Source organism: Ranitomeya imitator, chromosome 2 (assembly GCF_032444005.1).
Source record: "Ranitomeya imitator isolate aRanImi1 chromosome 2, aRanImi1.pri, whole genome shotgun sequence".
NCBI classification, from domain to species: domain Eukaryota; kingdom Metazoa; phylum Chordata; class Amphibia; order Anura; family Dendrobatidae; genus Ranitomeya; species Ranitomeya imitator.
This window is the reverse complement of record NC_091283.1, coordinates 508,305,459-508,327,946: the sequence shown is the minus strand read 5'-3', so window position 1 is coordinate 508,327,946 and position 22,488 is coordinate 508,305,459. Positions and strand designations below refer to the sequence as shown.

General features: G+C 44.9%; 1 protein-coding gene and 1 long non-coding RNA gene across 2 annotated transcripts; one reads left to right on the top strand and one right to left on the bottom strand.

The window, feature by feature from the left end:
• Window positions 1–9,189: 9,189 nt before the first annotated feature.
• Window positions 9,190–10,469, top strand: LOC138664722 (uncharacterized). The gene is made up of 4 exons (XR_011318380.1): window positions 9,190–9,518; window positions 9,610–9,669; window positions 9,778–9,846; window positions 10,410–10,469. It is a non-coding gene; the product is annotated as an uncharacterized lncRNA (long non-coding RNA).
• Window positions 9,686–13,581, bottom strand: LOC138664721 (uncharacterized). The gene is made up of 2 exons (XM_069751665.1): window positions 13,235–13,581; window positions 9,686–13,076 (listed from the first exon to the last, which is right to left on the bottom strand). The coding sequence occupies exons 1-2, from the start codon at window positions 13,531–13,533 to the stop codon at window positions 12,197–12,199; spliced, it is 1,179 nt and encodes a 392-aa protein (XP_069607766.1). The 5' UTR covers window positions 13,534–13,581; the 3' UTR covers window positions 9,686–12,196.
• Between the last annotated feature and the right edge of the window lie 8,907 nt (window positions 13,582–22,488).

Here is a 22,488-nt window from a genome sequence, read left to right as displayed (position 1 = left end):
AAAAGATGAACCCCAAAAATGAAACCTTCTGCACACCAAAGAGACACTTTGATCCCTTCACAAACAAGGAATTAGCACGCAGGACCTGAAAAACCGTTCTGACCTGCTTCACATGAGACTCCCAATCATCCGAGAAGATCAAAATGTCATCCAAGTACACAATCAGGAATTTATCCAGGTACTCACGGAAGATGTCATGCATAAAGGACTGAAACACTGATGGAGCATTGGCAAGTCCGAACGGCATCACTAGATACTCAAAATGACCCTCGGGCGTATTAAATGCAGTTTTCCATTCATCGCCTTGCCTGATTCTCACCAGATTATACGCACCACGAAGATCTATCTTAGTGAACCAACTAGCCCCCTTAATCCGAGCAAACAAATCAGATAACAATGGCAAGGGGTACTGAAATTTAACAGTGATCTTATTAAGAAGGCGGTAATCTATACACGGTCTCAGCGAACCATCCATCTTGGCTACAAAAAAGAACCCTGCTCCTAATGGCGACGAAGACGGGCGAATATGCCCCTTCTCCAGGGATTCCTTCACATAACTACGCATAGCGATGTGCTCAGGCACGGATAAATTAAACAGTCGACCTTTTGGGAATTTACTACCAGGAATCAAATTGATAGCACAATCACAATCCCTATGCGGAGGCAGGGCATCGGACTTGGGCTCATCAAATACATCCCGGTAATCAGACAAGAACTCTGGAACCTCAGAAGGGGTGGATGACGAAATTGACAGAAATGGAACATCACCATGTACCCCCTGACAACCCCAGCTGGACACCAACATGGAATTCCAATCCAATACTGGATTATGGGCTTGTAGCCATGGCAACCCCAACACGACCACATCATGCAGATTATGCAACACCAGAAAGCGAATAACCTCCTGATGTGCAGGAGCCATGCACATGGTCAGTTGGGTCCAGTATTGAGGCTTATTCTTGGCCAAAGGTGTAGCATCAATTCCTCTCAATGGAATAGGACACTGCAAGGGCTCCAATAAAAACCCACAACGTTTAGCATAATCCAAGTCCATCAAATACAGGGCAGCGCCTGAATCCACAAACGCCATGACAGAATACGACGACAAGGAGCATATCAAGGCAACGGACAGAAGAAATTTTGACTGTACAGTACCAATGGCGGCAGACCTAGCGAACCGCTTAGTGCGCTTAGGACAATCAGAGATAGCATGAGTGGAATCACCACAGTAGAAACACAGCCCATTCAGACGTCTGTGTTTTTGCCGTTCAACTCTAGTCATAGTCCTATTGCACTGCATAGGCTCAGGTTTAATCTCAGGTAATACCGCCAAATGGTACACAGATTTACGCTCACGCAAGCGTCGACCGATCTGAATGGCCAAAGACATTGACTCATTCAAACCAGCGGGCATAGGAAATCCCACCATGACATCCTTAATGGCTTCAGAGAGACCCTTTCTGAAAATGGCTGCAAGCGCAGATTCATTCCATTGAGTGAGCACGGACCATTTTCTAAATTTCTGGCAATATAGCTCTATCTCATCCTGAGCCTGACAAAGAGCCAGCAAATTTTTTTCTGCCTGATCTACTGAATTAGGCTCATCGTACAGCAATCCAAGCGCCAGGAAAAACGCATCGATATCACTCAATGCAGGATCTCCTGACGCAAGAGAAAATGCCCAGTCCTGAGGGTCGCCACGCAAAAAAGAAATGACGATCCTAACCTGTTGCGCTGGGTCACCAGAGGAGCGAGGTTTCAAAACCAGAAACAGTTTACAATTATTCTTGAAACTCAGAAATTTAGTTCTATCTCCAAAAAACAAATCTGGAATAGGAATTCTCGGTTCTAACAAAGAATTCTGAACCACAAAATTTTGAATATCTTGAACTCTTGCCGTGATCTGATCTACACATGAAGACAGACCTTTAATGTCCATTGTAACACCTGTGTCCTGAACCACCCAAATGTCTAGGGGGAAAAAAAGACAAATCACAGTGCAAAGGAAAAAAAATGGTCTCAGAACTTCTTTTTTCCCTCTACTGAGAATCATTAGTACTTTTGGCTTCCTGTACTGTTGTGATAGACAATTCAGTAACACAATGTACATAGCGATCAGAGCACATACAGTGATCTGACAATAACCCAAAATAATAGAACGAGCTCTGAGACGTGGAAACTCTGTAGACCGCAATTCCTGATCCTCTCCAAACACAACTAGAGGCAGCTGTGGATTGCGCCTAACGCTCCCTATGCAACTCGGCACAGCCTGAGAAACTAACTAGCCTGAAGATAGAAAAATAAGCCTACCTTGCCTCAGAGAAATACCCCAAAAGGAAAAGGCAGCCCCCCACATATAATGACTGTGAGTAAGATGAAAAGACAAACGTAGGGATGAAATAGATTCAGCAAAGTGAGGCCCGATATTCTAGACAGAACGAGGATAGGAAAGATAACTTTGCGGTCTACACAAAACCCTAAAGAAAACCACGCAAAGGGGGCAAAAAGACCCTCCGTACCGAACTAACGGCACGGAGGTACACCCTTTGCGTCCCAGAGCTTCCAGCAAAACAAATAGACAAGCTGGACAGAAAAAATAGCAACAAATAGCAAAGAAGCACTTAGCTATGCAGAGCAGCAGGCCACAGGAATGATCCAGAGAAACACAAGTCCAGCACTGGAACATTGACAGGAAGCATGGATCAAAGCATCAGGTGGAGTTAAGTAGAGAAGCAGCTAACGACCTCACCAGATCACCTGAGGGAGGAAACTCAGCAGCTGCAGTACCACTTTCCTCCACAAACGGAAGCTCCCAGAGAGAATCAGCCGAAGTACCACTTGTGACCACAGGAGTGAACTCTGCCACAGAATTCACAACAGGAAACCCCCCACAAGTGACACCATTTTGGAAACTAGACCCCTTAAGGAACTTATCTAGATGTGTGGTGAGCACTTTGAACCCCCATGTGCTTCACAGAAGTTTATAACGTAGAGCCGTGAAAAAAAAAAATCGCATTTTTTCTACAAATATGATCTTTTTGCCCACAAATTTTTATTTTCACAAGGGTAACAGGAGAAATTAGACCACTAACGTTGTTGTGCAATTTCTCCTGAGTACGTCGATACCCAATATGTGGGGGTAAACCACTGTTTGGGCGCACCGCAGAGCTTGGAAGAGAAAGAGTGCCGTTTTACTTTTTCAATGTAGAATTGGCTGGAATTAAGATCGGACGCCATGTCGCGTTTGGAGAGCCCCTGATGTGCCTAAACAGTAGAAATCCCCCACAAGTGACCCCATTTTGGAAACTAGACCCCACATGGAACTTATCTAGATGTGTGGTGAGAACTTTGAATGCCCAAGTGCTTCACAGAAGTTTATAATGCAGAGTCGTGAAAATAAAAAATATTTTATTTTTCCACAAAAAAGATTTTTTAGCCCCCAAGTTTTTATTTTCACAAGGGTAACAAGAAAAATTGGACCCCAAAAGTTGTTGTCCAATTTGTCCTGAGTATGCTGGTACCCCATATGTGGGGGTAAACCACTGTTTAGGCGCACGGCAGAGCTCGGAAGGAAGGAGCGCCGTTTTGGAATGCAGACTTTGATAGAATGGTCTGCGAGCATTATGCTGCGTTTGCAGAGCCCCTGATGAACCTAACCAGTAGAAACCCTCCACAAGTGACCCCATTTTGCAAACTAGACCCCCCAAGGAACTTATCTAGATGTGTGGTGAGAACTTTGAATGCCCAAGTGCTTCACAGAAGTTTGGAATGCAGAGTCATGAAAATAAAAAATATTTTTTTTTCCACAAAAAAGATATTGTAGCCCCCAAGTTTTTATTTTCACAAGGGTAACAGGAGAAATTGGACTGCAATAGTTGTTGTCCAATTTATCCCGAGTATGCTGATGCGCCATGTGTGGGGGTAAACCACTGTTTGGGTGCACGGCAGAGCTCGGAAGGGAAGGAGCGCCGTTTTGGAATGCAGACTTTGATAGAATGGTCTGTGGGCATTATGTTGCGATTGCAGAGCCCCTGATGTACCTAAACAGTAGTAGTCCCCCACAAGTGACCCCATTTTGGAAACTAGACCCCCCAAGGAACTTATCTAGATGTGTGGTGAGAACTTTGAATGCCCAAGTGCTTCACAGAAGTTTAGAATGCAGAGTCGTGAAAATAAAAAATATATTTTTTTTCACAAAAAAGATATTGCAGCCCCCAAGTTTTTATTGTCACAAAGGTAACAGGAGAAATTGGACTGCAATAGTTGTTCTCCAATTTATCCCAAGTACGCTGATGCACCATATGTGGGGGTAAACCACTGTTTGGGCGCACGGCAGAGCTCGGAAGGGAAGGAGCGCCGTTTTGGAATGCAGACTTTGATAGAATGGTCTGTGGGCGTTATGTTGCGTTTGCAGAACTCCTGATGTACCTAAACAGTAGTAACCCCCCACAAATGACCCCATTTTGGAAACTAGACCCCCCAAGGAACTTATATAGATGTGTGGTGAGAACTTTGAATCCCCAAGTGCTTCACAGAAGTTTATAATGCAGAGTCATAAAAAAAAAAAAAAATTTCCACAAAAAAGATTGTGTAGCCCCCAAGTTTTTATTTTCACAAGGGTAACAAGAGAAATTGGACCCCAGAAGTTGTTGTCCAATTTATCCCGAGTACGCTGATGCCCCATATGTGGGGGTAACCCATTGTTTGGGCACACGGCAGAGCTCAGAAGGGAGGGAGCACCATTTGACTTTTTGAGCGCAAAATTGGCTGTCGTGTTTGGAGATCCCCTGATGTACCTAAACAGTGGAAACCCCCCAATTCTAGCTCCAACCCAACTCCAACACACCCCTAACCCTAATCCCAACCTGATCCATAATCCTAATCACTAACCCTAACCATAATCACAACCCTTACCCCAAAACAACCCTAATGTCAACCCTAACCATAACCCTAATCAAAACCCTAAATCCAACACACCCCTAATCCTAATCTCAACCCTAACCTCAAACCTAACCCTAATCCCAATACACCCCTAATCACAACCCTAACCTTAACCCTAATCCCAAACCTAACCCTAATCCCAAGCGTAACCCTAATGCCAACCCTAACCCTAATACCAACCCTAATCCAAACCCTAACCCTAATCCCAACTCTAACCCTAACTTTAGCCCCAACCCTAGCCCTAACTTTAGCCCCAACCCTAACCCTAGCCCTAAGGCTACTTTCACACTTGCATCGTTTGGCATCCGTCGCAATCCGTAGTTTTGGACAAGAAACGGATCCTGCAAATGTGCCCGCAGGATGCGTTTTTTGCCCATAGACTTGTATTGCCGACGGATCGTGACAGATGGCCACACGTCGCGTCCGTCGTGCACTGGATCAGTTGTGTTTTGGCGGAGCGTCGGCACAAGAAAACGTTCAATGAAACGTTTTTTTGTACGTCGCATCCGCCATTTCTGACCGCGCACGTGTGGCCGTAACTCCGCCCCCTCCTCCCCAGGACATAGATTGGGCAGCGGATGCGTTGAAAAACTACATCCGCTGCCCACGTTGTTCACAATTTTCACAACGTGCGTCGGTATGTCGGGCCGACACATTGCGACGGCCCCGTACCGACGTAAGTGTGAAAGAAGCCTAACCCTAAAGTTAGCCCCAACCCTAATCCTAAATTTAGCCCTAACCCTAACCCTAGCCCTAACCCTAGCCCTAGCCCTAACCCTATCCCTAACCCTACCCCTAACCCTACCCCTAACCCTACCCCTTACCCTAGCCCTAACCCTACCCCTAACCCTACCCCTAACCCTAACCCTACCCCTAACCCTACCCCTAACCCTACCCCTAGCCCTAACCCTAGCCCTAACCCTACCCCTAACCCTAGCCCTACCCCTAACCCTACCCCTAACCCTACCCCTAACCCTAACCCTACTCCTACCCCTAATTTTAGCCCCAACTGCTGTTCTCCTGCCGGCCAGCAGATGGAGACAGATGGCGGGCGCACTGCGCATGCGCCCGCCATTTTCTTTTCCCCGGCAGCCAGGAGGAGCAGCAAGAGGACCCAGGGACACAGGTGAGTATGCCAGGGTCCCCGAATCCCCCTATTTCTCTGTCCTCTGATGTGCGATCACATCAGAGGACAGAGAATTACACTTTACTTTTTTTTTTTTTTTTTTTTGCGGTCGCCGGTAAACAGTTAATTACCGGTGATCGCAAAACGGGTCGGTAAAACCGACCCCGATCATGTTCTTTGGGGTCTCGGCTACCCCCGGCAGCCGAGACCCCAAAGATTCCCCCGGTGCCAGCCGGCGGGCGCACTGCGCATGCGCTCGCCATTTTGAAGATGGCGGCGCCCACCGGGAGCCACGAGGAGCATCGGGGGAGATAGGTGAGTATCGGGGGGCTATCTGGGACCCCTTTTCTCTGTCCTCCGATGTGCGATTACATCGGAGGACAGAGAAATTAAAAAGAGATCGCGTATTTTTTTTTTTTTGCGATCGCCGGTAAACGGTTAATTACCGGCGATCGCAAATGCGGGGTGGGTAAAAAAAACCCCCGAATCATGTTCTCTGGGGTCTCGGCTACCCCCGGCAGCCGAGACCCCGGAGAAAATCGGACTCTGGGGGGCGTTATTCACTTTTTCCACAGCGCCGTTAATTAACGGCGCTGTGGTTTAAGTACCCTTAGCAGCCGCCGTTAAAAGGCGTATCGGCGGTCGCTAAGGGGTTAATATCTGCCCTCAGTCATTGGCTTTCCCACTCTGGTGGAGAAAATTGCGCGGGAGCCCACGCCAATTTTTTCCAGGATTTAACCCTTAAATTTAATAGCTAGAGCCCCCAAATTTGACACAAAGACACTTCTTACATTAGTAAAAAGGAATATCTAATAAAAAAGGGGATACGAGATGGTTTACTGTATGTAAACCATGTCTCATATCCTGTCGGGTTTGTGAAGGAGATAGGAAAAGCCAGCAATTGCATTACCAGCTTTTCTGCTATCTAGCGCTGAATTAAATATAAATATATATATATACTGTATATAAATATATATATATATGTCTCACTGACATATATATATATATATACTGTATATATGTTTTTAAGAATATTTGAGCCGATGGATCCATGATATGTCCATTTTGCAAGCCTGCGAGAAAAAAATCGCCGTACGGAAGCCATACGGATGCCATATGGCTGACACAGGGATAAATTTGTGCGTAAAAATCGCATCCCCGCATTGAATAAGGAACAGTGTTTTGGCACAATTACTGCGTATTACGGCCATAAAAAACGGACCGTATTTACTTACGCCTAGTGTGACGCCGGCCTTATGGAATATGTGCTTCAAGACTCAACGATCGCATTCTGTCATTTTATGTGGTCTTCCACTTCATGGCTGAATTAATGTGGCTCTTAAACACTTCCATTTTCCTATAATAGCACGGTGGCACAGTGGTTAGCACTGTAGCTTTGCAGTGCTGGAGTTCTGGGTTCAAATCCCACCAAGGACAATATCTGCAAAGAGTTTGTATGTTCTCCCTGTGTGTGTGTTGGTTTCCTCCGACATTCCAAAGACATACTGATAGGTAAGCTAGATTTTGAGCCCCAATGGGAACAGTGCCGATAATGTATGTAAAGCTCTGTGGAATTAATGGCGCTATATAAATGAGTAAAATAAATAAATATCTCTCACAGTTGATCATGAAATATTTAGAATGGAGGGTAGTAGGAGTCACAATGTGACTTGTTACATCAGTGACTCCCATTACAGGACCACGCCGGTATCAGTGATATTCATAGAACTAGCCATTCATTTACACGTCAGTAAAGGCAGGCAGATAGCGAGGGGGTGGATTACATACATTGTGGAAAAGGGACTGAATGGAAGACTGAAATCAATGACTAAAAGGTATTCCACCTTTTTATTCTATACACAGCACTTTGCAAAAGGTTTAGTCAGGTGCGTAAAAATGCTGCAAAGTAAGAATGCTTTAAAACAAAATACAGTGTGTCCATAAAGTCATGACACACTTTTGACCAGTCACTGGAAAGCAACAAAAAATGATAGAAATGTGAGCGTTTAGCCTCATAAATTGGCCAATTCATGTGTACCTGGTAGCCACATTAGGGCATCTCTCGTATACCAGGTCCTACACTTTCCTTTCCTTGCTGAGAATAAACGTCTTCATCTGAATGGGTACCTGTGAAACCTCTTCTGAGACTAAATTTCTCTCTCTCTGTGGAGGGGTAATGGACCTGCTGAGATTAAAACACCTGTGGCTAAGAGGCGGAGTGCTCAGTCAGAAGGCTAGTGAATACAAATTTCAAAAAACTGATCGTCACATCCAAACATATACTATTACCCCTCCACAGAGAGAGAGAAATTTAGTCTCAGAAGAGGTTTCACAGGTACCCATTCAGATATATGGACAATCTTGAGGATCATGGATGGAGTGGTCGGCCAATGAAACTTGGTACAGTAGATTAAAAACACAACATGCTTACTTCACTTTGAAATCGGAAGATGTTCAGCAGTGCCATCAACTCAGAACTGGTAGCAACCTGTAGGAACCAGCTACACCCATCTACTGTTGGAAGTTCCGTGAAAAAATTTAACCAAAAAGCCAAACCTTCAATATGGAAACAAGATCAAGTGACTTAACTTTGCAAGAAAACATAGGAGCTCAGGTGCAGAAAAAATTGCAGCAGGTATGTTGAAATGAGGAGTAAAAATATGAACCATTTAGCTGTAACAGAAGGCAGCATATTCCCACAAGCGCTGGAGAGCGGTACAATAAGGAGTGTCTGCAGGTAGCAGTGAGCCATGGTGGAGGTTCCCTGCAAGTTTGGGCCTTCATTTCAGCAAATAGAATAATGGAACTATTCTGGATTAATGGTGTCCTCAATGCTGAAGAATATAAGCAGATACTTAGGCTGGGTTCACATTGCGCTAGGTGTGTCCGTCTAACGGACTCGTTTTTAAGTAGTAAAAACGCAATGTAACGCACATACTAACGCGCCCATAGACTTGCATTGTCTGACGCATCGTGACGCATCCCTAAATTGGTATGCGTTTGTCACATAACGTTTTTTTTCTGACGGACCTTCAACGCGGCTTGCAGCGTTTTCGGGTCCGGCCAAGCTAACGCACTACTAACGGAAGCGTTCATTCTGCCATAGAAGGCTATGGCAAACGCAGTCAGACGCAAATCATGAAAAATTTCCAAATAGAACCACACGTTTTAATAGCTTTTGAAGGTGGTCACATGTGGTCATGTGACAGGAAATGTGACTTCGGCCATTAAAATATCCCACTCACACAAAGTCTCCTGCACGTGACAGAGTGTTTTGCCGTAGCTAAATTGTAAGTACATTTCTATATATTATATATCTCTGTATACATCATGGGAGTCTGTAATGTCCGTCGGATGTGTGTGTACTAAAAATGTATTGTTTTGTTGCACACAGATGTCGGATACAGATGTCAGCAGCAGCAGCGTGTCTGCGATTTTTTCTTCTGAGTCGGTAGGCTTGCACTTTAAAAAACCATGTTGTGTGAAACTCCATTGTATTGAGCTAGGCATAACAATCCTGTTTATTGTTTTATTGTGAATAGGAGTCTTCTGAGCCCAAGGCTGTTAGACCTCCCCCAAAAAAACACGCAAAAACAACAAAGGTACATAGCACACATGTTGAATTTTTCAGGCATAAATTTATTGATCCAATGAATGTTAACATTATTTAATGTTAAAATATTTTTTTTTACATTTTACATACACAATAGGTTGTGGCACAAGGAGGACAAAAAAGAAAAAAGGTCCCTAGCCGTCTGTCGTCGCCACAACTGCCAGTGGTAAATATAAAATAGAAATATTCTATCCAATATTTACCAACAATCTATCTATTCACTTTCTATCTACTATACCTATAAACTATCTATCAACTATCTATCGCTCCATCTATTTGTCTATCTATATCTATGTATCTATCTATCAATATCTATGTATCTATCTATCTATATCTATCTATCTAAATCTATGTATCTATCTATATATCTATCTATCAATATCTTTGTATCTATCTATCTATCTATCTATATCTATGTATCTATCTATCTATATATCTATCTATCAATATCTATCTATCAATCTATATCTATCTATCTATCTATGTATCTATCTATCTATATATCTATCTATCAATATCTATGTATCTATCTATCTATCTATATATCTATCTATCAATATCTATGTATCTATCTATCTATCTATCAATGTATATCTATCTATCTACATCTATCTATCTATCTATATATCTATATATTGCTATATCTATGTATCTATCTATCTCTGTATATATGAATATGGCCATCCAGTGAAATTGACACTATCAACATAACGTTTTGTGTTTACATAGTCCAAGTCAGCGCCAAAAAAAAAAAGGATTGTCGTTGACGAAGAGCCATTGACTATCCACAATGAGACACTTATTAACCTTGTGGAAGCCAACCCCTCCATATGGGACCAGAGCGACAGCTCCCACCATGACATCGTGAAGAACCGGAAGTTGTGGGATCAAATAATCTGTCACTTTGATCCCCGATACATGGAGAAGTCGACAACCTCAAAGAAAAAAATTGGTAAATATTGGTGACGTAACATCGGAAAATGTTTAAAAAAAAAAAAATTTTCTATCCTATCAACCTATCCACTTGTTGTCTGCTATCTATCTCTCAATTATCAACTATCTGTACACTATATATCTATCTATCTATACACTATTTCTACACTATTTCTTATCTAACAACTATCTATCTACTATTTATATATCAACTATCGTAGCAAACTATGAACAATTTTTCCTATATCTTAACACAATCTACTATTTTTATATATATATTTTTTTTTTTTAAATTTAAAGCCGATGCTGTCCATACCCGTTGGAAGTCCATCCGCGATCGCTTTGTCCGTGACTACCGGAACAGTCAGAATGCACCAAGCGGATCAAGTGGCAAACGGGTGACACCGTATGTGCATTATGACCAACTGCTCTTTCTTCAGAAAACAGTGTCTCAGCGCTCGTAAGTACAAGAAGGTCTGTGTGCGAGACTAAATTGTTTAAAGGAAAATAAGTAATTTTTGTTTTTGGGTTACAGCACGATATGCAGTACCGCTGCTCCTAGACCAGCAGAGGAACTTGAGCCTTCTTCAGTGGAACCAACGCAACCTGAAGATGTGTCTGGCATCACCGAGCCACGATCTGCGGATAGAAGCACTGTTGCTGCAGGTGTGAGTGCCCGGTTGCAATCACAGCGTGGACGCAAGCGAGCATCTCAAAAAGATGAAGCAGATGCAATTATCGTGGATGGACTCCAACGGGTAGAGGACATGTGTCGCAGTGAGCTCAAAGACCTGAGACGAGAAATTACCGAGCTGCAAGCACGCGAGTCTGTCTACTCTGCTAATGAGTGGAAGCTACTTTTATTATCCTATGTGCCTGTAGTACAAAATATCCCGGCACATAGAAACCTTATGTTTCGACAAAGACTTAACGAGCTTGTAGAGGAATTTGTGGGCACCGAGGAACCCGCTCCATCGGGAAGAAGAAGACTGGACATGCCGCCCTACAACCCTCAATATAGAGGCCGGGGTGAAACGAGCGTGGAACCTCAAAGACAATGTAGTAGTCCATCATATAGTTGGGCAGACAATACTCCCGTGCAGTACCAAAGTCTTTAGTACAGTTCACTGTCCACAGCCAGGTGCAATTACCGCGTTGGAATTTTTTTTTTGGGGGGGGGGTTTTGTTGTTAATTTCTATTTTCCTTTTTTTTTTCATCCCTATGGGATATCATATGTTACACCTGTGTACCAACAGTTTGTTGGGAAAATACAAAAACATTTAGTAAACTGTTTCAAATTTCAGATTCTTGTATGACTTTAACTTTAACTTTTTACACGACATAAGGTAACTTTTTACACGACATCAGGTTAAACAACATAACTTTTTACACTACGTAACTTTTTACACGACATCAGGTTAAACAACATAACTTTTTACACTACGTAACTTTTTACACGACATCAGGTTAAACAACATAACTTTTTACACTACGTAACTTTTTACACGACATCAGGTTAAACAACATAACTTTTTACACTACGTAACTTTTTACACGACATCAGGAAGACTTTAAATTATTTTCACACGTGTCTGTCTTGCCATGGAACCTGGCCTTCATGTGTGAAGTAGTGTGCAAATTGATCACGAATCCTCATTATTTGTGATGCAGAACGAACTGTAGTCGATTCAATGCTACTGAGGTTCGACTCACAATCATTGGGGTCTACCAACTGGGGTTCATGTCTCGCCACAAAATTGTGCAGACAGATGCATGCCTTCACAACACGGTCCACATTGTCTGGTTGCAGTTGCATGCAGGTTAGTAAAATCCGCCATTTTAATGTCAAAATCCCAAAGGCACACTCCACATAACGTCTAGCCCGGCTCAAGCGATAATTAAAAATGCGCCTGCTGGAGTCTAGACTACGGCTTGAGTAGGGCTTGAGGAGATTTTGTCCTAGTTGGAAGGCCTCATCACCAACTAAAACATAGGGCAAACTTGGGCCTTCGGTCCCCGGAAGAGGTCGTGATGACGGTATGTTTAAACTTTGGTTGTACAAACATTGGCCCATGTTGGAGTCTCTGAATACTCTGGAATCGTTAGTCCGGCCATAAGCTCCAATATCCACAGCAACAAAACGGTACCTGGCATCCGCAATCGCCATCAATACTATAGAAAAGTATTTCTTATAGTTATAGTAGAGGGAACCACTATGTGCAGGTTTCTGAATCCGAATGTGCTTTCCGTCCACGGCACCAATACAATTGGGGAAATTAGCCACATCCTCGAACTGTTGGGAAATTGCTAGCCACATTTCTGATGTTGGTGTTGGTAGCACAAGTGGTTGCAAGTTGTTCCAAATGGCATCACAAGTTTCCCGAACCAGTTGACAAATTGTTGACTTCCCAAGTCGAAACTGGTAATGCAGTGACGCAAAAGTTTCTCCGGTAGCCAGATATCTGTTGACATTCAAAAACAAAAAAAAAAAAATTAGGATTTTAATGATCATCTAAAGGCTAGTTGACAATATAATATACAATTGCAAAATGAACATTAGGCCACACGATACCGAGATCTAGTCTTTGTCAATAGAATGATAAAAAAAATGTATAATTACCTCACAGTCACTACTAAACGTTGCTCCGCACTGATGCTTTCACGAAAAGTGCTGCGATGATGATGTATCTCATCCTTCACATGTGAGAGCAGAACATCAAAGGTCTCAATGGACATCCGTAGATAGCGTTGGAATTTGAAGGGATGATCCCGAAGCTGCACATACAGGGTGTGAAAGGCACCATATGTACTCCGCAAGAAATTCACTTCGTGGATCCAATATCTCCTTTGCGAACTACGCTTTCTCTGCCGAAGTCGCAACCGCATCAAGCGAAATCTGACGAGCTCAGACACAAACATCTTGCTAGCAGAAGTTCACTCAATGCTTTCAAAATGGAGAATGAGTCTGTGCCCACACCCGACAATGACAAAAGGGAAAAAAAAAAAAAAAAAGAACAACTTTATTGACAGTGACAAACGCAGACAAACGGATACTTCGTAAACGGACATCAAAATGAAAAAACGCGATCACATGCGTTAACGCTAGCGTTACCGTGACGACGAATTTCACATATTTTTGCTCCGTTTCTGTACATGCGTTTAACGCATCCGTTTGACGCCATGTACTTGACGCAATGTGAACCTAGCCTTATACATCATTTTATTCCATCAGGGAGGTGAAGGTGGAAGCAGAACAATGACCCAAAACATACAGCCAATGTCATTAAGAACTATCTTCAGCGTCAAGAACACGGAGTCCTGGAAGTGATGAGATGGCCCCCCAAAGAGCCATGGGTTTGCATGAAGAGACAGAAGACTTTGTGCAAGTCTACTAGCACAGAAGATCTGTGGTTAGTTCTTCAAGATTAGTTAGGAACAACCTTCCTGCTGAACTCATTCCAAAAACAGAGTATAAGTGTACCTAGGAGAATTGATGCTGTGGTGAAGGCAAAAGGCTGTGATTTTGATTTCGTTCACTTTGCATTTTGTTAATTGATAAAAATAAACTATTAACACTTCTATATTTAAAGCATTGTTAAGGTATGTTCATATCTGTTTCCGGTGGTCTAAAATATCCGTTTTTCAAGCAGTAGATGCTTCGGGAATTGCTCCTTTTCTCAGGAGTTTTCTAAACTTAAATTGTAATTTTTTAGTTCTTTTTGGCAGTTTCCTAAAAAAAAAAAAAAATTATTCTTTAAAAGTTTTTTTTATAGCATTTTTATGCTGCCTTTTTGTGCATCTTTAACAACAATTTTTCAACCTTTTTTTTTTTAATCGCATTAAACAAAGAAGAGAACACTAGTGTTTTTGTAGCAAAAACGCTGAAAATGCTTAAAAAAAACCCATGGCATCTTTTTGGGCCTTCCTATTTACATCTATTGAAAAGTAGTGTTTCTTCCTAGCAGAAAACGCCAAAAGAATAGTCATGTTACTTATTCTTAACTTTGTGGATCGCCCCCAGACACAGGGCCACAGGTTACTCGGTACCGGTCCTTTCTGTCTCGGTTCTGGGGTTGTCACGGTGGCTGGACCCGGTCCGTGACCCTGCTAAGGGGCGTCCAATGAAAGGTGATGCGAGTCTGTCAAGGTTTCGTGATGCCACCTGTGGTGTTCGGTCAGGGTGACCGACGCTGCTTGGGGACCGCTGGGGTGATGGAATGGCAGCTCGATGGTATACCTTCCCACAGGTTAAGTATGTCCCCATGGCTTCCCAGTAATGTAGATAGTGATGGTGTGAGGTGCAGACAATAACGAGGACACAAGGTTGCAGTCTCTTTACCTCTTTACTGAAGACTTCAGGATCCACAATCCAGAGCACTGTTAACTGGGCTGTCTGAGACCGGCCGGTCCGATGGCACATCCAGAGTTCCCTTTGCAGGTGGAAATCAGTGTCTACCACTAGCGCCTGTGTGTTGTAGTGCTTCCCTGCTGAGCATTCGGAATAGTCCTCACAACTTCTGTTCTCGTTCGTTCGTTCTTTCTAGTTCTTTCTAATTCTTTCTCTCTCATTCCAGATGTTTCTAGTTTCTCGTTGTTACAGAACCCCAGCACCAAGAATATGTTATGCAGTATATATTATGTATAATAGGTTCCATGTGAAATGCATCAGTCCACAGGCCGCGCCCCTGGTCAGAGGGGACAAGATATTCTCTTTCTGACCTCCCCCACCTTTGTAATTCCCACAGTAAATATCAGCGGCTATTGTAATGTATGTCTGGCCTGCTTTTTCTATTGGCCTGCCCTGTGTATCTGTGTTATATATTCTGTGTGCTGTGAATAAAGTGTGTTCTTTTAGACTGGAAATACGTGGAGTAGCAGTCAGCTTTTATATGCTCTCACACAGGGCTGCCACTAGAAATTTCGGGGCCCCATACTGGCAAAATTTTCGGGGCCCCCTTGAGACTCCGCCCAGGCTCCACCCCAGCCCCGCCTCCAGGCTCCACCCCACAAACTGTCCACAGTCCCACCGCTCTCTCTTGGAAAATCTCCACTTCTCACCTATCACACATTGACAGTTCCCATCACCAGATCACACATATAGCCGGCAGCTTTTGTTTTGGCCAAAAGATTTTTTAAGCCGCCACCATAACACGGTAGACACTTTTGGCCGGGCCCTACTCTACTGTAACCTACTAAATATTTGTTAAAATATGCAATACAATTTAGGTATATTTTTATTTATTTTTCAATTTTTAAAATGACCTATAATACTACATACAAGGAACAAATACCACAGCACTATGACCAGATGACATATTACCACCACAGTGATCGAATAATATCACATACAAGGAACAAATACCGCTACACCATGACCAGACCGCATATAACCAACAATGACTGAATACTACAATACTGATCAGTAATAAAAAAAAAAACCCACAATACTATCACCATCAGTGCCATTATGCACAGGAGATCTGTAATTAGTAAGCAGTGTCTGTGTACAGGTAATACAGTGATCACTGGTGACATTACACACAGGAGCTCTGTATATAATATATAGGTAATACAGTGATCACTGGTGACATTGTACACAGGACCTCTGTATATAGTATACAGTGTATAGTGTCAGTGTATAGGTAACACTGACTCACCAGTGACGTCTCTAGGTGAAGTCCTTCATCTTTCATCCAGCACAGACCGCCATCACTTCATCCAGCCAGGACTCGTCTCTGCAGGAAATAAAACAGTTATCTCGAGTTCCGCTTGTAGAACACATTACGCAATTTTCCCAACTTCTACATTACACCACATGAAGAAGGCAACATAGTATCACTCTACACAGTAACAGGACCGCCCCCCCATTTAAAACAGTATACTCAAAAAATAAAATAAATACATCACTGCAATAATAATATCCCTTAATTAGCCCCTATGGTAATATTCGCCATCCTAGCCCCCATGTGTCTCATTCCAGGCTCCAGCCATATGTTCTCCCATCCTGCCCTCATGAGTATCCATTCTGCCCCATATGATCTCCCCATCTTGCCCCATCTGTCTCCATCGTATCCATCCTGCCCCATCTGTCTCCATTCTGCCCCATCTGTTTCCAATCCTGCCCCATTTATGTCCAGCACTCTGCCCCATCTGTGTACAGCACTCTGCCCAGCACTCTGCCCCATCTCTGTCCAGCACTCTGCCCCATCTCTGTCCAGCACTCTGCCCCATCTCTGTCCAGCACTCTGCCCCATCTCTGTCCAGCACTCTGCCCCATCTCTGTCCAGCACTCTGCCCCATCTCTGTCCAGCACTCTGCCCCATCTCTGTCCAGCACTCTGCCCCATCTCTGTCCAGCACTCTGCCCCGTGTCCAGCTTTCTGCCCCCCATGTGTCCAGCTTTCTGCCCCCCCGTGTCCAGCTTTCTGCCCCCTCTGTGTCCAGCTTTACTGCCCCCTCTGTGTCCAGCCTTCTGCCCCCCGTGTCCAGCTTTACTGCCCCCCTGTGTCCAGCGGCCTTCTGCCCCCCCTGTGTCCAGCTTTACTGCCCCCTCTGTGTCCAGCCTTCTGCCCCCCCGTGTCCAGCTTTACTGCCCCCCTGTGTCCAGCCTTCTGCCCCCCCTGTGTCCAGCTTTACTGCCCCACTGTGTCCAGCGGCCTTCTGCCCCCCCTGTGTCCAGCTTTACTGCCCCCTCTGTGTCCAGCCTTCTGCCCCCCGTGTCCAGCTTTACTGCCCCCCTGTGTCCAGCTTTACTGCCCCCCTGTGTCCTGCGGCCTTCTGCCCCCGTGTCCAGCTTTACTGCCCCCTCTGTGTCCAGCTTTACTGCCCCGTGTCCAGCCTTCTGCCCCCCGTGTCCAGCTTTACTGCCCCCCTGTGTCCAGCGGCCTTCTGCCCCCCCTGTGTCCAGCTTTACTGCCCCCCTGTGTCCAGCGGCCTTCTGCCCCCTCTGTGTCCAGCCTTCTGCCCCCCCTGTGTCCAGCTTTACTGCCCCCCTGTGTCCAGCGGCCTTCTGCCCCCTCTGTGTCCAGCTTTACTGCCCCCCTGTGTCCAGCGGCCTTCTGCCCCCTCTGTGTCCAGCTTTACTGCCCCCCTGTGTCCAGCGGCCTTCTGCCCCCTCTGTGTCCAGCTTTACTGCCCCCCTGTGTCCAGCGGCCTTCTGCCCCCTCTGTGTCCAGCCTTCTGCCCCCCCTGTGTCCAGCTTTACTGCCCCCCTGTGTCCAGCGGCCTTCTGCCCCCCCTGTGTCCAGCTTTACTGCCCCCGTGTCCAGCGGCCTTCTGCCCCCGTGTCCAGCTTTACTGCCCCCTCTGTGTCCAGCTTTACTGCCCCCTGTGTCCAGCTTTACTGCCCCCTCTGTGTCCAGCCTTCTGCCCCCCCCTGTGTCCAGCTTTACTGCCCCCCTGTGTCCAGCGGCCTTCTGCCCCCCCTGTGTCCAGCTTTACTGCCCCCCTGTGTCCAGCGGCCTTCTGCCCCCTCTGTGTCCAGCCTTCTGCCCCCCCTGTGTCCAGCTTTACTGCCCCCCTGTGTCCAGCGGCCTTCTGCCCCCTCTGTGTCCAGCTTTACTGCCCCCCTGTGTCCAGCGGCCTTCTGCCCCCTCTGTGTCCAGCCTTCTGCCCCCCCTGTGTCCAGCTTTACTGCCCCCCTGTGTCCAGCGGCCTTCTGCCCCCTCTGTGTACAGCTTTACTGCCCCCCTGTGTCCAGCGGCCTTCTGCCCCCCCTGTGTCCAGCGGCCTTCTGCCCCCCCCTGTGTCCAGCGGCCTTCTGCCCAAACCCCCCCCCCACCACCCGATCGCCGCTCTCAATAAAAATAAAAAAAAGTTCTACTTACCTGCCGCGCTCCTCTCTCCACGCAGCTGCACCGTGCACTCGCCGGCGACTGACAATGACGTCAGACGCCGGCGAACTGCACGCTGCGGCTGGCGGCTGTTAACTATTGACGTGCGGGCGCGGGCCCGCACGTCAATAGCGTACAGCTGTAGCGCCGGCCGCCGCTAAGGGCCTGGTTCAGCCTGCGGCTGCCGGTAGGGGCCCGGTGAGCAGGTAAGAGGGGGCCCGATGCGGGCCCCCTCTGCTCACCGGGCCCCTTACGCCAGTCACGGCTGTAGTGCCCTGATGGCGGCCCTGCTCTCACATAATCAAGGAATTCCAGCCAGCGTCCTTCATTCAGAATCCAGCAAAAGGAGAGTGGACCTCCTGAAACACGGGGGGTGCTGAAAGAGGTACTACAGCACAGTAGACCCCGTTACACTCGTCCCCCAGGTATGTTATGGCTAGGACGCCTGACAGGGACCCCCCTGAATCTTCTCCCTGCAACACCCCCTGCCACGGGATGTTGCCTGAATCCAACCCAGTCAGCTTCTAACTTCCTATCCTACCCCTAGTTTTACCAGTGTGAGGAGTGGCCCAATAAATAAAGCCTTTTTCTCCCCCTAGTGGCCGGAGTGTGAAGTGTAATGTGTGCTGATGATACCTGGTCAGAAGAACTCCTTTAGTGCCATCAGACGTACCATCACTCCCCTTAGCGGCAGAGTGTCATACTGCAATGACCAGGTCTCTGGGGCGCTGCATTTGCATCTTTGAAAGTCTGTAGGGTTTAAAATAATGCTCAAAAGCCTGAACACATGATCCGCACGTTCTTTTCGGGTACAAATTAATAGGACCATTCCTTTGATCATTTCATTAGTGCTTTTCCTGCCATTTTTGGAGTGGACCAGCTCAAAAAATGTTAGTAAAAGATTTAATGTGAACTGGCTCTTACTTTGCAGCATTTTTTCCCCACATCTGTTTAAATCTTTTGCTCAATATAATAAGTGCATTGTGAATTTTATGTAATCTTTTTGCATGTGTCTTTTCACTTCACATGACCCTATTTTCAGTTTGAGTATTGTCCGTGGAAAAAACATCCCGCACTTGGACCAACGTAATTCAATGAGACAGTGCAGATGTGCGATTTTGTTTTCTGAATCTGCACATGAAATAAATTGCAGCATGCACCAGTTTCTTCCATAAATCGGATGGTGTGTAAAAAAGAAAAAAATTGGATGCCACGATATAAACATCTGATATTTACGGTTACATTACAATTCTGTAACATAAGAAACTGTAAATGATTAATAGCTACTGTAAAAAAAATGGATATTACCAGACAAAAATATCGTCCGGCTTTTCTGGATGAAGCACTGAACAATTTTTTCATGCTTGTGTGAACCTTTCTGTTGTATGATATTACTTTGTGTTTTTGTGTTTTGTTATCTCGCTTTGTCTTCAGTGTTACATATTGTTACTGTGTGTTTCTATGCATGTTACCTTGCAGTGGGAGACTTACTATGTATATCTGCATGTGTGCGACTCTGAGGACACATCTCTGCTGTTCTCCATCTATCCTTACATAAAACGACCATGTAAATGACCTTATTAACGACTACAGCTGATTACATTGAGCCAATAATTCCTCCATCAGAGGCTGTGAATTATATGATAGAGCTGCTGTGTCCTTGCCAGTCCCTGGGCATGCCACCTCGGATGTCGCCTCGTGTCCGACTTGGGCAGTAATAGGAAGAGCGCTGCTACATGGGCTTTAATTCGTTTGTCAGACGCACTTCTTGCCAACTAAATCCCTTGATAGCTCAGTCAGAACTCTGCCCACCTCTTACCCTTCTGGCACACGGTTTTCTTTTTAAATACATCTTAATTTAAATTTGGACTGGCATTATAATGGAGGGTTATTGATTTATAAACATTATTTATAAGGGATCAACATATTTAGCAGCACTGCATGTCCTCACATCAATCTTTGCCCCCTTCTTGCTTTTCACAATGTCTATAAACACATCTTTAAGGGGCTCACTGAATATATTTAGAATAACAAGGCTGGTTTCTTGGACTTGAATTTGCCCCGTACTAGTCCAAGGAATGTGTCCGGTATTGCAGCTCAGCAGAGTAGATTCGGCTGTGCAATATCACACACAAACTACGCACATTTGTGGAGCGTTTTTTGGAAGAAAGTAACATTGTTTTTCTAAGGTTAGGCGCAGACTAGTGTGAATTTTGTCATCAGAGAATATCGGGTCAATTATGCTAACCACACTCTCAGCAATCTCTGATCAGAGTGTGAGCATAGTGTTAACTGAGTCTCTCAAGTGAGAAGATGGAGAGAAATATTTCTCCATCTTCTCCATTGCGTAAGTCCACGATAATTTGACGGCACTCAGATGTCATCCAAGGTCAGTCTGATGTTTCCCACTCACTCACTGACTTGCATGGTCGAGTGCGATCCGAATATTGGATCAAATTCAGGCATGCAGTAATTTTTTCCCCAGATTGACCCTGTCCAAAGAAAAAATTAGACATATGCATGGCCCCATAGCATAACAGTTGTCCTAGTGCAATGCAATGTTTTGTGATATCGCACTTGGAACGATAATATGCTTGTCTGACTTCCACTATGTGCAGCCACTTTAACACTTTAGATGGCGCACATTGCATAATAGTATAATAGTCCCAGTGCTGAAAGTCTATTGGTGCTGAATAAAGGGGTTGTCCACTTTATTTTAATATATGAGCGTCTGCTGCCAGTGATGCACATATACAACAAAGTCTCTGGTTTAGATCATATTTTCATCCAATCTGCTGTGTGCTCAACAAATCCAAAATGAACCAGTGTTTGAGAGCACACTAGTGAGGGAAATGCAGCATGCTCTAGTCTGGGCCCTTTAACTGACCGGACTATTGCAGGCAGATGCCGTATACGTCCGCGTGCTGCACATCTGGCCATTTGAGGGGTAAATGTGCCCTTAAATAGGACCTGTCACCAGGTAAAAAGTGGCCAGATTTCGATCGTATTTTTATTGCTGAGTTTTCCGCTTTCTTCTGTCTTAAAATCCATTATACGGTGTCAGACATACGGACCTTGTTATTTAGTCCTAGTTTTATGGTCTTAATGAGGAGGCATGGCTAACTTCCCCTGACGAAGCTGCGGAGGCAGCGATACGCGTGGGGTGCGCTCCCACCTTATCCTTCTCCTACCTCAGGGCCATTTTGGGGCTGTTATGTTCCCTGGCTCTATGTGGATTTAACCCTTGTGGTGCTCTGTGCCCTTTGACATTGCTGCATCTCCATATACCAGAATTGACGCAGGACAGGTTGTATCCACAGCTGTTATATAGCATGCTATCACATTCCAATCTCAGGACCATGTATTGCATGGATGTTTCATTTTTTGGTTATTAGCAGTGGATACTGACATATTGTGGTCAAGTCCTTTGCGGCCTGTATAGGCACATTTTTGCAGGACAGCATATGTGACTAGGTGCATCTAGGGTAGGATATTACTGTTTTCCTATTGTATTATGGGATTGTCATTTATTATGGGATATGATGGGTATAGGGATATGTACATTTGTTTTTAAATGTTTTTAACATGTTTTTTGAGGTGTTTAATAAAGGTGTTTTGCTTTATAGTACTACCGATTGTCTCTATATTTTGGGTTGTGCATACTATTTTTAGTCTACCCTTTCTCTTTTCGTTTGTCCTGTTCTATTTATAGACTAAGTATTGCACCCCTTGATGGTGACTGTGACATTATATATTGGTGCGCCCCTTTCTATCTTTTCTCTTGTAATTATGCAGAGCAGCTAAACACATGCCCTCAGGGAGACCCGTGAGCCACGCCTTCTTGAGAAATACCATGGAAACTGGCGCTAAGTTTGAAGGCCCTTATCTCTGAGACCATATGGTGTACAAAAAAGAAAAGACGGAATACTCAGGTGAGCAGCAGGAATAAAATAAGAGGACAACTTGGCCCCTTTTGACCTGGTGACAGGTCCTCTATAATGTACATGGACAGTATTCTTCAGCCTATGGCTCTCCAGCTGTTG

What these genes read in the sequence shown, in the direction of transcription:
- LOC138664721 (XM_069751665.1), bottom strand. Translation starts at nt 13,533, where the DNA reads ATGTTTGTGTCTGAGCTCGTCAGATTTCGCTTGATGCGGTTGCGACTT. An exon ending in CGTTTAGTAGTGACTGTGAG is followed by an intron (nt 13,077 to 13,234) that starts GTAATTATACAT and finishes GAATGTCAACAG; the next exon opens with ATATCTGGCTACCGGAGAAA.